Raw genomic sequence first — 17,001 nt, forward strand, 5'->3', positions numbered from 1 at the left:
AGCGTGGAAGTAAAATATCTTCCTCCAGAAAGAGTGAGGAGACATGTACGAGTATGGACTCTACCATTTTCACCTTCATTTTTTAAATACACTTTATTTGTTACAAGTCTTGTATTGGGATAAAATATGCATAACAAAAATTTTACTCTCCTAACCAGTTTTCAACAGACAGTTCAGTGGCATTAAGCATGTTCACGTCATTGTGCAACGGTTGTTGCCATCCGCCTCCAGAACTCTTTCCCCTCCCGCCTGAGCCCCTGCGCCCATTAGACACTGACTCCCCTCCCCTCCCCCCGTGCCTGCAAATACCATTCTACTTTCTGAAGAGAGTTTACTTTTTAGAACAGTTTTAAATTTACAGGAAAAATGGGGAGGACAGAGAGTTCCCATGCATCCAGTTTCCTCTATTATTAACACATTGACATGGCATGTGTGTTACATTAAAGAGCCGATATTGATACCATATTATTAACTGAAAACTGGAGTTTGTTCACATTTCCTTTGTCTTCTCTTGATTATGACAGTTTTGCAGAATCTCCTTATTTTTGGTGACCTTGACAACTTTGAGAAATATTAGTCATGTACATTGTAGGATGTCCCTCTTTTGGAATTTGTATGATATTTTTCTGATCAGACGAGGTTTGTGATTTGGGGGAAGATCACAGAAATAAAGTCCCACTTCCATCCAATCGTGTGACGGGCGCATACTAGCAACTCGATGGATGACTGTTGACACTGACATTGACCCCCTGGCCGAGGTAGTGTGTGTCAGGTTTCTCCACAGTGAAGTTGGACACACGTGCTCACTGCTGCGCCCACACTCTGTGGAGGAAAGTTGCTATGCACAGCCCACATTTAAGGAATGGGGAGTTATGTTCCTTCTCCTTAAGGGCAGGGCATCCACCTAAATTGTTTGGAATTCTTCTGCATGGGAGATTTGTCTCTTCTCCTTCATTTGTTAATGTATTCATCATAAAGAAATCAAGCATTCATATCAGTTAGGACTCAAGGATATTTACTCTGTGCTTTGGGTTGAATTTCATACTGCTTTATTTTATTTCTCAGATTGCTCCAGTGTTGGCTCTTTGGAGCCCCTTCCTTGCAGTTGTCCCTGTAACCCTTCCATATGCCCCCATGCATATGTGTTTGAGTGGGGTTTGTTTCTTTATTTTTTTTTTGAGCACTTTCTTACTTCCTGGCATTACAAGGTACTCCAGGCTCATCTAGTGTATTTCCTATCCCAGTCTTAGAATCAGCTATTCATTTCTCTAAGGAACCCAGGTTTCTTAATTGTACAATTAATTGGTATTAGAAACCAGGATCTGGGCACTAGGTGTGCTTATTGGGAAATCGTTTCTTTTAGGTCATCTTTGCTGACAGAGCAAAGAAATATATGTGTGTATACAGCTGACCCTTGAACAACACAGGGGTTAAGGGCACCAACCTCCCATGCAGGTGAAAATCTGAGCACAGCTCAGCTGGCTCTCTGCATGCACAGATTCCCAATCACACAAAGTCATTGTGAGCAGCGTGGTTTGAACTGCATGGGTCAGTTGAAAAAACTCTGCATATAAGTGGACTAGTGCTGTTCAAACCCATGTTGCTCAAGGGTCATCTGCATAAACCATATATCTGTATGTCTATTTCTACACGTAATCACATATATTAAGCTAAACGTAGGTTCTTACTGATGTCTCCAACTCTAGTTGATACCGCATGGATGGATTATTCCAGCCTCCTCTCCTTGCTTATCTGTAAATTATCTGAGAAACCTAGCTCCCACCATCCATTATCCACTTACTTAATTAGTCAATTTACCTTCATTCTTGAAAAATATTTTTCATGGATAGAGAAATCTCAATTGACCATTTTTTTTCAGTACTTTTAAGATGCCACTCCACTGTCTTATGGCCTACATAGTTTTTGATATGAAATCTGCTATGATGGTGATATTTATCTTCCTTATTTAATATGTTTTTTTATTCTAGCTGCCTTCAAAATCTCTTTACATTGGTCTTTTAGAAGTTTGAAGTTTAGAAGATTGGTCACCGTGTTTGACGGTGATACCCAAGTGTGTGTGGTTTTAGGGGCTTGGGTGCAGATCATCCTGTTGTGATTCAGTGGCTTCCTGGATCTATGATTTGTTGTCACTCATTAAACATATTTTTAAAAACTAATTTGTTTTCCACTTACAGTTGACACATGAAATTATGTTTCAGGTGGTCATTCATTAATTTTGGAAACTTCTCTCGGATGCTCTGTTCTTTTTTCCCCCGGCACTTTTTTTCCCTTTGTGATTCAGTTGGGTTAATCTCTACTTACCTAATTCCAAGTTCATTGATTTTTTTCCTCAGCTGTGTTCAGTTTCCTGCTCAGCCCATCAAAGGAATTCGTCATTTGTGATATCATGTTTTTTATTTTTAACATTTCCATTCGACTCTTGTATAGTTTCCATCTATGCTGAAATTCTCCATCTGTTCGTACAGGCTGTCCTTTCCACCGGCTCCTTGAACATATTCATCATAATTACTTTAAAGCCCCTGTCTGATGGTTCTGACGTCTGTGTCACCTCTCATTGTGACTCTGTTGAATGCTTTGTCTCTTGAAAATTAGTTGGGGTTCTTTCTTGATTTTTTCCCTTCATAATATTTGGTCAAATGCCCAACGTTATGTGTAGAAGACTTACAGAGACTGAGGGAAATAGTACCTGCCCCCAGAAGTGGGTGTGCCTCTTTTTTTGTCCTGCTCTTCACGTGGGGTTGGGGATGGGTCAATCCCATCAGTAGTTGAACTAGCTTTGGGTTTTGTTGTCACCACTGTCACCTTCAGCACCCCGCAGATTTTATGCTACTCCAAAAGGGGACTGTTATTACCCGGTACTGTTTGCAGGGCCTGAAGAATTTTTGCAGGGCCAGAGAGTTTTTCTTATAGTCCTGCTCCATCCTCAGCCTTCAGCAGTTCCTGTATCACAGACGGGACCTCTCCCCATGCTCTTGCCCCTTCTTGAGGCAGACTATAGAACCTGACCCTCTGTGAAGTTCAAGGGACACCTGCCCTATGGGTTAGGTGCTCGTTGTTCCTAGTATTATGGGATGCTTCACAGAGGGGGAAAGTGTGTGTCACTTTACATATTATGAGTAACCCAATGGGGGACTGATGAGGAATTCTCAGGCACACTTATTTTCACTCAAGGAGCATAGGGCCATTTTCTCCTCAAGTGGTGAATTTTCTTGGTTACCGTCCCTTAGAGGCCCCACCCTGGGGCTGCAAACCCAGAGAAACGGTCTGGCCTCAGGCATTTGTCATCTCTGGGTTACTGAAGTCTGGGTGCTCCGGGCCTCACGGGGACACAGGCTCACAGTAGGAGCAGTAGCCCCGAGACTAACAGGGGTATTGGAGGGCACAGCAAGGCCAAGAGATCACCACCATGGCGTACAGAAAGAGGGCGGTGTCAGACCTCAGGCCCAGAAGGACTAGCCTGGTTATGGGCAGTCCACACACAGCATCCTCCTGCAGACCTGGGCTCAGGTCTCAATCCTGCCTCCTGGCTTTGGGCAAGGTCTTTCTGGGCTCCACTTTCCTCCTCTGAAACAGAAGCAACACCAGCCCTTACAGAGGAGATAAGACCCTTGAAGGGTGCTGACCATCTCCCCCTCACTCTGCTCCTGCCCACAGGAAAACCTGCAGAAGCTCGTCCACATTGAGCACAGTGTTCGTGGCCAAGGGGATCTCCTCCAGCCAGGAAGGGTGAGTGCCACCGCCACCATGGGCAGGGGCAGAGGGCGTACTGGCAGCCAGCAGGCCAGGCTCTGATAAGCCCCATTGTTCAGCTGGGCTGGCCCCAGACAGGCCTGGCTGCAGGTGCTGTTTACCCGGGAGGAGGGAGGGCAGGGCTGGGCTCACAGGGCCCGTGGACTGCCTCCCCTGGGGCTTTCCGCTCTCAAGGCCTTTAAAGGAACAGTGCCTTTGGGTTCAGTGCTCCCGGTGGTTCTGTGCACCTCCGAGAAGAAGCGACGCCAAGTGTCTGTAGTTTAGTCCAGCATCGTTGGGAAATTCAGGAATGCCATCTCTCAAGAGTCCCAACAGAGCATCTTAAAAATAACATTTTCCAAGAGACCAATTTATTCACTTTTAAGCTTTCAGATGGAAAACATGAAACTCAGCTCAAAAGTACTGACAAATGTGTTTACTACCTGTTACAGCCCATGAAGGATAAGAGACAAATAAATGAGAGATTGTGCTCAGATTCTACTCAGAATGAGCAGGGATCTCACTGGCCTGAGATTCTATAAAATCACACTTAATGTTTTGGCCTGGGTCATCAGTTCAGTAAACACGTATTAAGTACCTATTTGTACCCTCCAGAATTAAGGCAGGCATAGCAGCTGCTCACAGAGCTGCAGCTGTTTTAGCAAACCTTCAGAGGCTTTGTCCTGAATGGACTCTTGTGGCAGCAACCCAGGGTGGGAGTTATTGTTTGAACCACTCTGTGGTGAGAACCACGTCAGGGCTTGGCATAATTTAAGGTGGAATGCCCCCGAAAGGCCAGGGTGTCTGTCTCCATAGCGGCTACAGGCTACAGTGTATGCGCCCCTGAGGCTGGGAATACCCCTGCGAGCTGCTCTCTGGTCCTCCAGGAAGCATCATAATTGAAGTTTTCCACTCAAGGGCCTCCCCCACCTTTCTCTAGGGTAGTGGGGGACATTAGCCTGACCTCCAAGCTCTGTTTCTCTCCCCACAGGAGTTTCTGAAGGAAGGGACACTGATGAAAGTAACAGGGAAAAACAGGCGCCCCCGTCACCTGTTCCTGGTAAGTACCTGACCCCCAAACCCAGCCCTGGGACTGTCAAGTTCTGTGAAATTCCCTGGGACCAGGATTCAAGGACAACTGGAAGGCAGAGTAGAAGACTGGAACAGAGCCGAATCTGTAGGATGAGGATCATTCTGCGTAGCTGAGCTTTCCAGAAAGCTGAGAGCTTGACCCTTGGAAACCACAGCCCATCCCTCATTTATTATTTCAATGATCTTGAGTGGAATGGTGCCAAAATTTAATTACCCATGCTCTCGTCTTAAACATCCTTAAAACCAGGGATAACTCTCCAACCGCCTTATCTAACTCATGAGAAAACACATCCAGAGAAAGCTGACTTGGCCAGACCGCCCAGCAAGTTGGTGGCAGAGGCCCAGAGGGAACAAGGGCAGCACCTCCCGGCCAGTACTTCCTCCGCTGAGCACAAGAAAGACTATAATGTATCATTTTCTAATGATTTACAGCCACAGTCTGGAATAACAGGGAATGTCCAGGCCTGTGGTGTAGTAACGCAAACCTCAGTGGCAGTTAAGCTTCAAGAAGCTCTTTGTCCTTCCTACCAGCCATCTCTTACCACCCCCCGCCCCCACGAAGAGAACTCCCTGCTCTGGCTTGTTTGAGCTGCAGTGCAAGGGAGAGCTTTGGCAAAAGATTAACTAGAACCCAAATGGGAACTTTGAAAGAGATATGAAAGCCACACAGTGGATAGTGTGAGTTCTCAAAAGTATCTTGAAGTCTGCAGAGGTGCTTGAGTCCCTTACTCTGGGTAGTTTTTTGACTCTGCCTACATGCCTCTGGTGATGGGGAGCTCACTGCCTATTAATTCTGCAACTTCTTATTCGTCTCCAAGATCTGTGCAGGTTACGTAGATGTGGCTCCTGCCCTATTATGGATCTTGGAGTCCAGTGGGGGAAGCTGTCCTTTGTTCCTTGTTAGAGTCTAAATATTTGGAAACTCTTTGCAAGGTATAGAGAAGAAATTCTTACCTTGAATTTTAGACATCTGTGTGGTAATGAGCAAGACTGAGCTGGTTAGATACTGATCTGACAGCCTATCTGTAACCCACAGACATGGCTGAGCCTCGATTTCCCGCAGGGCCAGTGGAAATACGGGGCAGTTTGGAGAATTAAATGAGGCCCATAGAAGCAGCTTATTTGATAACAATTGTTGCCCTTTCCTCTGACATTTATCCCATGGGACACAGGCCCCCCTCCCCACCTAGAGCCACAGAGTCATCAGTTCCCTTGGCCCCAGCCCAGCTCATGACTGGGTCCCCCCAAGGCTTTCCTTCCCTGGGAGGAAAAAGGGAGCCATCCAGGATGGCGAAGAAGAACCCTGGTGTTGGAGTCAGACAGACTGGATTCAGTTCCCCGCTGTGACTTACTGGCTCTGCAGCCCACGGCAGATCCTATTACTTCTCTGAGCTTCAGTGTCCTTCTCATGACAAGGGAAACAGTCGCTCCTGGAAAAGAGGGAAGTGTGTGAAGCAGGGACTAGAGCAGAGGGAGCTCCCCCGTCTTGGTTCCCCATCTGGCCAGCTCCTCTGGCCACGTCCCTCTCACAGGAACTTCAAATGCGAGGCACAGACACAGTGCCGTGATCTTCCCCAGTCTGCCCTCTTCCCTTGCTCCTTTCCCTCCCCAACCTTTCACCGCCCCCCCCCACTTCTCTTCCCCTCTTTTCCTTTCCATGCTCCCTCCAGCACATAGTGGACCCTGCTTCAGAGCCTCTCTCCCACTCAGTCATGATGACCGGCCTCCACCTCCATCTCCCTGGTTCCCTGTCATTGTGAGTCCACAGGCGCCCCCAGGGTCTGAGCCCAGGTCCAGTTCTCTGTTTCTCTCAGCACAGGGCCTTCTACGGAGTAGGTGTTAGCGATGTTCCCTAGGGGGACAGATGGCAGAAGGATGGACAGGGGGGCTCCTTTTTCTTAAAGTATATTTTATTGATTATGCCATTACAGTTGTCCCAATTTTTTCTCCTGTGTCCCTCTCTACCCGGTACCCCCTTCCTTCTAGCAGTTCCCACCCCTGTTTAGTTCATGTCCATGGATCATGGATATAAGTTATTTGGCTTCTTCATTTCCCACACTCTTCTTAACATCCCGCCCCATCTATTTTGTACCTACCAATTATGCTTCTTATTCCCTCTACCTTTTCTGCCATTCTCCCCTCTCCTCCTCCGCACTGATAAACCTCCATGTGATCTCCATTTCTGTGATTCTGTTCCTGTTCTAGTTGTTTGCTTTGTTTTTGTTTTTTAGATTTAGTTGTTGATTGTTGTGAGTTTGTTGTCATTTTAATGTTCATAGTTTTTATCTTCTTTTTCCTAGATAAATCCCTTTAACATTTCATATAATAAGGGCTTGGTGATGAACTACTTTAGCTTTACCTTATCTGGGAAGCACTTTATTGCCCTTCCATTCTAAATGAAAGTTTTGCTGGATAGAGTAATCTTGGATGTAGGTCCTTGCTTTTCATCACTTTGAATACTTCTTTCCAGCCTCTTCTGGCCTGCAAAGTTTCTTTTGAGACATCAGCTGATAGTCTTATGGGAACTCCTTTGTAGGTAACTGTCTCCTTTTCTCTAGCTGCTTTTAAGATTCTCTCTTCCAGCCAGGGAGCACTGTGGCAAATACATTGAAGGAAGAATTTTTCTTCTTCATAAGGTGCCAGTTTCATAAAATAAGCTCAACTGCAGAATAGAGTCAGAGCATGTGCCCACCGACATACAGGGTTTTCGGTGATGCTGTGGGGAGGCTCCCACCATGGCACCACATCCCCTCCAGCCCCAAGCAATGGGTGGGGTTGCCCACCAGAGGGTCCTTATTGTGAGAAATTCCCCCTTTCTCCTCCATGAAGAACTTCTCTTCCTTCCTCCAAGTCAGGGCTGTAAAACACAGGCTTTGAAGAGGAAAGGAGAACCCTGGGCAATTAGGAGGCAGCCTGGTCCTGAACCCATCATAAAACCTCAGGGTGCTAAAGGCAGTTGCCATGGCAGCAGGTGCTCAAGGGACAGCCACAGAAAAGCTGGGACTATTCTGGTGACTGACACAGGCGGGTTCCTCAGAGTGGGCTGATGCGTGAGGCTCTGTCCAGGGTTTTGTCACTGTCCCAGATGGGTTCAGGACTTCCTGTGTGGCCACTCCCACACACCACACCTGAACACGCTGTGGGCACACTCGTTTACTTACCGCCGTGCCTGTGCCACCTGCGAGCTTTGCAACCTCAAGCAGGTCGTCTGGCCAGTCTGCACCTCAGCTTCGCCTGTCGTGGCTGCTCTGGGGCCACAAAGGCTGAGTTGAGTAGATAGAAACTGTATTCTGGCTGGGATGTCGGGGTCCCCAGAAGAGCTGGTGACAGGAAAACTCTTCCATTCTGTTCCCTCAACAGACCCTGTCCGCAAGGAAAGGAAGTGTTAGCCCTGAGTTCTCACCCTGTCTCGGACCTCAGGTGCCGTGTCCTGGTCAGGGCCCACGACACCCCTGCTTCACACTGGCTCCCGTGCAGAGCAGGCTCACTCAGGCCATTCTCCCTGAGCGCCCGTAGTAAGGTAGGGGCAGAGGTGGCCCCATCCTCGCAGGTGCGAAAGCCAAGCTCTGAGAGGGAAACAGCTTGTCCAAGGTCACACAGCAGCTACAGAGCAGGGTCAGGATTGACAGCCCACAGGCCAGCAGGAGCAGGACGTCATCATTTCAAACTGTAAACCTTTTGGCCAAACAGAAACACTCTCTCTGGCTGGCATAGTTCAGTGGATTGAGTGAGGGCTGTGAACTGAAAGGTCGCAGGTTTGATTCCCAGTCAGGGGATATGCCTGGGTTGCAAACCAGGTCCCCAGTGGGGGCCACTTAAGAGGCAACCACACATTGATGTTTGTTTCTCTCTCTCTCTTCCTCCCTTCCCCTCTCCAAAAATAAATAAATAAAATCTTTAAAAAAATTAAAATAAAATAAAATTAAAAAAAAAGAAAAAAACTCTCTCCCCTAAGGAGGTGAAGTGACTTTCATTGTGTTTCTTCTCGTCTGCCTTGCATGGGGGTGGGAGCCATAGTTGTCCCTTCAGCAAATGCTAACTCAGCACCTAGCGTGTCACTGGAGGCACAATAGTGAACAAGACCCTCCGGAGGGACCAGCCTCCCTCCCTCCCTGCCTCTCTCCCTCCCTTAACTGTACTTTGTAGAGGCTTAATTTATGTAGAGTAAGATGCATCAATCTTAAGGTATATTAACGAAGCTGTATCATCATGAAGTCACCACCTGGGTCAAGATAAAGAGCATTTCCAGCCCCCGAGAAAGTCCCCCTGTGCCCCTAAGCAGTCACTCCCCCCGCCCCCTGCCCTGGTCCACTGCTGGCACGGTTTCTGCCATTACAGATCAGTCTTGCCCATTCTGGGATTTAACGTGTTACCCAGCAGTGCGTTCTCCTCTGTGTCTGAGTGCTGCCAGTCAGCATGCTTTGAGCTTCATCCCTGTCACATGTGTATCAGCAGTTTGTTCCCACTGATTGCCACGTGGAAGTCCACAGTGTAGATCCAGTTGCGTTGCTTCCACTGTTTGGCTACTGTGAATAATGCCTCTATGCTGGTCCCTGAACTTGACTTTTTGCGGGCATCTGCATGTAGTCCCCTTGAGTATGTACCTAGGAGTGAAACGGGAAGGGGCTCACGTCTCAGCCCACAGTGGTTTCGCACTCTGGTTGGGGGTCACTGGTGAACGCAGGGTGCATGTGCACCCGGTGCTCAGTGATCATCCGGGACAGAAGCCCAGCACAGCCTTCTGGGACCAAGACAAGTCTGATAGAGTTTCCTTCTCCCCAGATGAGTGACATGCTCCTGTATACGTATCCCCAGAAGGATGGGAAGTACCGGCTGAAGAACACATTGCCAGTGGCCAGCATGAAGGTAAACGCCCAATGCTGGCACCCTGGGGAAGGCCGGGGAGACCTCAGGTGAGGAGGGGGCAACATCCCCGCTTCTAGCTCACGGATCATCTGGGAAGAGGGAGCCTCTAGCTCACAGATCATCTGGGAAGAGGGAGCCTCGAGGAGCAGCGTTATGTTGTGGGTCACAGCAGGATTGTGCTATAGATCCGTGAGGGGTCGGGGGGAGGGAGAGGGTGGGGAGGGAGGGCTTCCTGGAGGAAGGGAGCTGAGTCCCTTAGACTGAATAATATGTGGACAGTTGGGGAACGGTGTCCTAGGAGGAGAGAAATGTGTAAGTGAAGGCTCGGAGCAAGGAAACAAGTAGGTGTTTGGTAAATTTTTTTAACTGTGGTAAATCATACATAAAATTTATCATTTTAACCATTTTTAACTACACAGTTCAGTGGCATTAACTACGTTCACATTGTTGTGCAACCGTCACCACCATCCTCCCCAAACTGAGACCTCCTCCCATCAAATACCAACTCCCACCCCGAACCCAGCCCCTGGCGACCACCGTCCTACTCTATCTCCGTGATTTTTCTAATACACTAAATTTTGTTATACAAGCTTCAGGCTTACAACATTATAACTCGATGTCTGTGCACACCACAAAGGGATCACCCTCAAAAGTCCAGCTGGTCTCCGTCACCGTGCAGCTGCCCCCTCACTCCTCCATGCCCCCAGCCCCTTACCCTTGGGCAACCACCAGTCTGTCCTCCATTATCTGAGTTTTCATTTGCTTTTTGGTCCCACACAGAGTGAAATCATAGGTTTTTTGTCTTTTTCCTCCTGACTTATTCTTTCAGGGTTCATTTACGTTGTCACAAATGGCAAGATTTCATTCTTTGTATGGCTGAGTAATAGTCCGTTTTTATATATGTGTGTGTGTGTGTACCACATCCTTCTTACCCATTTGTCTGTCAGTGGACACTTAGGTTATTGCCACATCTTAGCTATTGTAAAGAATGCTGCAGTGAACATGGGAGTGTATTTGTTTAAATTAGTGTTTTCATTTTCTTCAAATAAAGGAAATGAAGTGGAGTAGCTGGATTGTATGGTAGCTCTATTCTTAATTTTTCGAGGAATCTTCGTACTGTTTTCCACAGCGGCTGCAACAGTTGACAGTCCCACTAACAGTGCGTGTGCGCTCCCTCTCCGGCCCCTTGGAGTGGTGGAGTCACACAGTGTTTGTCCTTCTGCGAGCGGCTCACTTCACTTAGCATTATGTCCTCAAGGTTCATCCCTGTTGCAGCGGTGTAGGAATTTCCTTCCTTGTTATGTCTCAGTGATATTCCGCTGTACCTATACACCATGTTTAACCATAATATTTTTATTGTTGACACGAATACAGATGTCCCCATTTCCCACCATTTGCCTCCCTCCTCCCAGCCCCTGCCCCCCTCCCCTCTGGCCATCCGCACAGGTAATCTGTGTCTGTGGATCCTGCATCCTGTGCTTTGTCTGATCCCTTCACCTTCTTTCATCCATTCCCCCTCTCCCCTCCCCGCTCCCCTCTGACAGCTGTCAGTCTGCTCTGTGTATCCACGCCTCTGTTTCTGGTTTGTTCGGCAGTTTATTTTTGGTCACTAGATCCCACATGTAAGTGAGGTCATATGGATAACACCACACTTTGTCCACTCAACCACAAACAGACACGTGGGTTGCTTCCAGCTTTTGACTGTGGTAAAGAATGCCTCTGTGAACTTGAGATGCACATATCCATTCGAGTGGCAGAGATTTTTTAAAGAAATGTAAAAGATGCCTGCCCGGCCAGACAACTTTGTGGATAGGGGCGAAGAGACAGGAGGGAAGGGCGCGGGGTCAGTGTAGCTTCATCCCAAGTACAAGGATGGCTGGGAGCTGACGGAGGTTCTTGAGGGCTTAATGAATGGGCAGGAGGTTTTAGGAAGTTAATTCTGGCAATGGGGCCACAGCGGGGAACACTGAGTTGGGAGAACAGAGAGGGAGGGAAAGGAGGGCCATAAGAGGCACTGTGGGGGCCTCGCTCACTCCTGGAAGCTGGCTTCCGTGAGAGGGGAAGAAGGAAGCACCTTTCTTAGTGGGGAGTTTGTTCTCTTTTTGAACTGAGGTTTCCTCTGAGGAATCTGTTGGCCCAGAGAGTGGGAGAGAGTGGTCACTGAGCAGGTGCTAGTGTAGCAGGACGGTACTGCTGGAGGCTGGACCCAGAGAGGGAGGCTCCTTGGACTTCCTGGGGGTGGGCAGTGGCCAAGGACGCCACAATGAGAGTTGGAGTTGGTAGACACACACACACACACACACACACACACACACACAGAGCATCCACATGTGTCTGAGCACCCAAGGAAACTCAGGCTCAGAGAGGGGCAGTGGCAGGACCAGGGGAAGAACCTAGTCTGTGGTTGCCTCTTCGTGCCCCCGCCCTGAGGTGCCTCTGTTGGCTTCCAGGTCAGCCGCCCTGTGATGGAGAAAGTGCCCTACGCTCTAAAGATTGAGACTTCTGAGTCCTGCCTGACTTTGTCTGCAAGGTATGGGGAGGGGGCGGGGGAGGGAGGAAGGGCCTGGGGGATGAAGGCACCAAGTTTCAGGTGGGAAAGAGGAATGACAGATGTTGGATGTGCCTTCAGTTTTAGTTTGGTATCCTTCGGATCAGAGGACTTTTTTCTTTTCAGTGTTTCTTAACTATTTTTGGATCACAGGCCATTTTGAGAATCTACTAAAGCTCTGCCTTCTCTTCCCCCCAAAAAATGTGGGTGAGCCCTTTTCCTAAAATGTAGCAATAGCAATATCTCATGGTCAAGAAATTCTATGGACTGTGGGGTCTTTACAGCAACACAAAAAGTTAAGGCAAGTAGAGAATGTATTTTGCCCCTTAGTATCTGCTTTCAGGCTTTTGTGTCTGGAGAGAAAAGATGAGCAACCCTTCCTCATCTAGCCCTGCTGGTTTGGGGTTTGGCCTTTCTCTCAAAACCCTCTGTTTTTCCTCCAGGCCTGCAGGCTGCCCAGCAGCCCCTCCTCCCTGGCCTTAGGCAGTGAAAAAGCTCCACCCTTACCCCCCCCCCGCTCCCCCAGCCCGGCCAGGCCAGCCCAAGCTCAGAAACTGGGGCCACACTAGGCATGGTAGGGGTGGGACAGGGTTCCCAAGGCTTGGGTGTCTTTCCTCTCAGGTCGTGCGTGACCCAGGTTGGCAGCAATACCCTCTGTGTGGGGTGGAGGTTCTGGCGTGACGTGGGACGTGTACCCATTGACCCACATGCCGTCTCCTAGATACGTTGGGTCATTAAGCCTTCATGAGCTGCTCCTCAGTGCCAGGTTCTGTGCTGAGGACACTAACTATTTAGGCCTTGATTTGCTCAGGGTTGGAGGGAGCCCACATTCTGGGTGGGAGTTGTGAGCTGGTTACAATACAGAACACAACGCTGTGAGACTTAACAGTGGCGATGACAAGAGTAACCCTCACGGGGCACCTGCTGGGTCTCAGGCCCCTCCTCTGACCTTCCGCACCGCCCTCAGAGGGGGGCCCATGCTTGGGGAGTTGAGGCCTAGAAAGGGGTCACACAGACACGTGAAGCAGAACTGGGGCTCAAACGCAGACCTGTGTGAGCCAGAGCACTTTTTCACTACTATTTACTGCTTGGGGGTAGAAGCCTCAGAAGTTTCAAGGAGTGAACCCATACAGGGGACTGAGGGGAGGCTTTGTGGTGAAGTTAATGCCTGGGTGGGTGCCATGGCCTCCCCTCCCCTCAACTCTGGGTAAAATCAGAGACCTGGGGAGACCCAGGGTATGGTTTCTGATTGCCCATCAGTGAGGTGAGGGGGCTGACAGGTCAGGCTTGGCCCTTCAGGTGGGGCTGCTTAGGGATCGTCTCTCTTAGGCAGGGGCACCACCCTGTGGCCAGTAGCCTCAAGGAGCCACTGTCACCTCCCTGCTAACCCAGATGCTTCACACTGAAGCTTCCAGGGACAGCAGGACCCATTCATCTCCTTTTAGAGACGTGGCATCTGGCTGGCCGCCACCCTTTCTCCCTCCTAGGCTAAATGGGTCTCTTCCCTGGCTGAGGCTACATACTCAGTATAGGGTGGGAGCGACACCTAGTGGGCCTTGTGAGAATTAGGCAGCTCTCAGCCCAGGGTGGCTGTCACTACACAGGTAAACTTCCATGCACAGCGTGGGGGTGTGGGAAGTCAGCTTGTTGGATAGGTGAGTGGGCAGTTATGTGGGAAACCGTGGGGGCAGTTGGAGAGACTGGGACCTTGGCCTTTGCCAGCTTCTGTCTGCCCCTCTCCCCCGACCCCCTGCCCACCCATCCCTCCTAAAAGGTGGACCCTCAGAACCTCCCTGACACCCCTAGCTTTGTCATTGACAAAGACCATCTGTATCCCACATTTCATTTCGTCCCCATAAAAGCCCTGGGCGAGGAAGAACTCCGACAGTCCCATGTTGTAGGTGAAGAGACGGCCTGGGGGCGGCAGCAGGCCCTGGCCATCCTGTGGTGGATGGTGCTGAGGTGCAAGCCTAGGCCTGTCCAGCAGGTGGCTGGTACTCGGTGATGGGATTCCAGACACCGAGAGGCTTAGGCATGTGGGAGGGGCAGGGCACTGCCGGGCCCTTGGTCCCCTCGTGCACCCATACTAACTCCAGCTGTGCCCACAGCTCCTGTGCAGAGCGGGACGAGTGGCATGGCTGTCTGAGCAGAGCCCTCCCTGAGGACTACAAGGCCCAGGCTCTGGCTGCCTTCCACCACAGCGTGGAGGTGAGTGGGGGCCCTGGGATGCTCCTGACACTGACCACACAGCCCTGGGTTTCCCTGGGCAGGCAGCAGCCTGGGAAAGACATACCTCTGCACCAAGGCGCTGGTCCGCACTCCCTCCTCTCCTGCCCCGTGTTCACTGACTCAGGCAGTCACCATGCGCCCCAGCTCGGAGCACAGCGCCTCTTCCTGGCTCTGTTTCTAAGCCAAGATCTGCTTCTTGGGGGGTGCAGGATGGGGAGGGGGAGGTTATAGAATTAGAATCCACCCTGCCCCCCACATATACATACCCTGTACAGGAAAGGGGGTGCCCATCCAGCCTGTCTCCTGACCACACCGCTTGGCTCCATTTCATTGCTCTAGATAAGGGAGAGGCTGGGGGTCAGCCTTGGGGAGAGACCCCCCACTCTGGTGCCTGTCACACATGTTATGATGTGCATGAACTGCGGCTGTGACTTCTCCCTCACCTTGCGGCGTCATCACTGCCATGCCTGTGGCAAGGTGAGTCGCTCTGTTGCGAGGGAGTATGCGCATGGGGGTGGCACGGGGTGGGGTTTCAGGGGCATCCGGCAGCTATTGCATGCTGGCCCAGGGCACAGAGTGTTCACACCAGCCCCTCGAGGTGGGGACTGTTAATGCCCTTTTACTGGTATCCTCAAACGTTGGTTCCAAATGCTGCGCCCCTTCCACAGCACCACCCTGTTCCCAAAAGAAAATCGTAGCAGATGTGGTTTTTGTTCTTGTAAAAAAAAGTATCTCGCCCTGGCTGGGTGACTCGGTTGGAGTGTTATCCCATACACCCAAAAGGTTACAGTTCCATCTCCAGCCAAGGCACACACCTAGGTGGCAGGTTCTATCCCCATTCCGGGCACATACAGGAGGCAGCCAGTTAGTGTTTCTCTCACATCTCTCTCTCTCCAATTCCCCCTTCCTTTCTCTCTAAAAATCAGTGAACGGATCCTTCAGTGAGGATTTTAAAAAGTACCTGCCATGGGTAAGGGCTCATCAGAAAGAGACAGATGACCACCTGTACAGAAGCTCTGTGCAGCTGCTCTGGAGAAGCAGCGGGCCTGGCACAGCCCCTGGAGGAGGTGGGGGCGGGAAGGCAGAGGGGAGAGGATGCTGGCCCTCTGTGCGTGCCAGGAGGGTGAGAACCTCTCTGACATGCATCCGCACCTGGGCCTGCAGATCGTGTGCCGGAACTGTTCCCGAAACAAGTACCCTCTGAAGTACCTCAAGGACCGGATGGCCAAGGTCTGCGATGGCTGCTACGGGGAGCTGAAGAAGCGGGGCGGGGATGTCCCAGGCCTGATGAGAGGTAACGGGGAACCACCCTCCCCTCCTTCCAGGTGGCCCATGTGACTTCTCCCAGGCCTGTGACAAGTTCCTTAAATCACTTTCCCTGGAGGCTCAAAACAAAAGCAGCCCTCAAGGAGGAACTAGGGGTTTAAATTCACACCTGGGCACCATTTCCCAAAATGCTGGTTCCGAGGAAAATTGATAGGTGCTCCCAGAAGAAGGGTTCCATGGGCAGCCAAGATTGGGATATGCTGGGTCAGTGCCTCTCAGCGATGGGCCAGGTACCCGGGGTGCTCCTGTGTACTTGGCCACAGCAGCCCTCTTTTCTTTCCAAGAGAGTTCTGTGGGCCCCTGTCTGGACAAGGGTGTGAGCCGAATAGCAGAGTTGGGGGTCAGGGCAGGGCTGAGCATTCTCTGATAGAGCCGCCTGAGGAAGCCAAGCTGGCTCTTGAGAGACTCTGCTCAGGCGACAGGCTTTGCCCAAGCAGGGTTGGGCTGGGGGGAGAGCAAGCGTGTCCTGGGCCTGAAACCAAAGAGTTCTCCTCTGGGGCTACTGAGACCATTAGAGAGGACAGCCCAGCCCCGGCCTCCTGGGGGCCTGGAGAAGAAGGGATAGCCAGTCCCCAGGGAAAGCCTTCCCTTACGACCCCCAGGGCCTTTGTGTCAGTAGAAGGGAGTGTGCCCACTTTTCTGGTCACACTTAAACACCACGGTGAGGCTGGTTCCCATCTCGGGAAGGACTGGCAGCTGATTTACAGGAACTGGCATTCCAGAGAATTGGCGTGCCTGTCCACGCGGACACTTACCCCCTTTCCCCTTAACTGTCTTGGTTACAGAGCGGCCAGTGAGCATGAGCTTCCCTCTGTCCTCCCCCCGCTTCTCGAGCAGTGCCTTCTCTTCGGTCTTCCATAGCATCAATCCCTCGACCTTCAAGAAGCAGAAGAAAGTCCCTTCGGCCCTGACCGAGGTGAGGCAGGTGGGACTGCCTGCACGGGCATCAGGGGGTTTGGAAGGTTCATAGTCCTTCTCTGGGAACAGTGTCAGACGCCCCTCTCCTGTAGCCTGACTGGGCTTTTGGGACAAAGAGGACACTAATGGGAGACATTTTACAAGGACTGACTCGCCACCAACAAGGGCAGTGCCTGTCTCCCGGGCATGACTGAGAAGGCGCCTGCTCCGTGGCAGAGGGCAGGACCCGGAGCGGTTATAGATGGTGTTGGGGGCCACCTTCCGCTTCCTCC

At 50.6% G+C, this 17,001-nt stretch overlaps 1 protein-coding gene across 2 annotated transcripts in view; it reads left to right on the plus strand.

Moving 5' to 3' along the window:
* Nucleotides 1-17,001, plus strand: part of FGD5 (FYVE, RhoGEF and PH domain containing 5) — a 127,347-nt gene that overhangs the window by 100,548 nt on the left and 9,798 nt on the right. For both annotated transcript variants that reach the window (XM_045831916.1, XM_045831917.1), the window contains exons 11-18: nucleotides 3,676-3,747; nucleotides 4,742-4,810; nucleotides 9,625-9,708; nucleotides 12,159-12,238; nucleotides 14,365-14,464; nucleotides 14,825-14,962; nucleotides 15,650-15,779; nucleotides 16,597-16,727. In XM_045831916.1, coding sequence (XP_045687872.1) covers nucleotides 3,676-3,747; nucleotides 4,742-4,810; nucleotides 9,625-9,708; nucleotides 12,159-12,238; nucleotides 14,365-14,464; nucleotides 14,825-14,962; nucleotides 15,650-15,779; nucleotides 16,597-16,727 — 804 coding nt within the window. The remainder of the gene's footprint in view (nucleotides 1-3,675; nucleotides 3,748-4,741; nucleotides 4,811-9,624; nucleotides 9,709-12,158; nucleotides 12,239-14,364; nucleotides 14,465-14,824; nucleotides 14,963-15,649; nucleotides 15,780-16,596; nucleotides 16,728-17,001) is intronic.

Source organism: Phyllostomus hastatus, unplaced genomic scaffold (genome assembly GCF_019186645.2).
Source record: "Phyllostomus hastatus isolate PE091 unplaced genomic scaffold, TTU_PhHast_1.1 phas_contig_16, whole genome shotgun sequence".
NCBI classification, from domain to species: domain Eukaryota; kingdom Metazoa; phylum Chordata; class Mammalia; order Chiroptera; family Phyllostomidae; genus Phyllostomus; species Phyllostomus hastatus.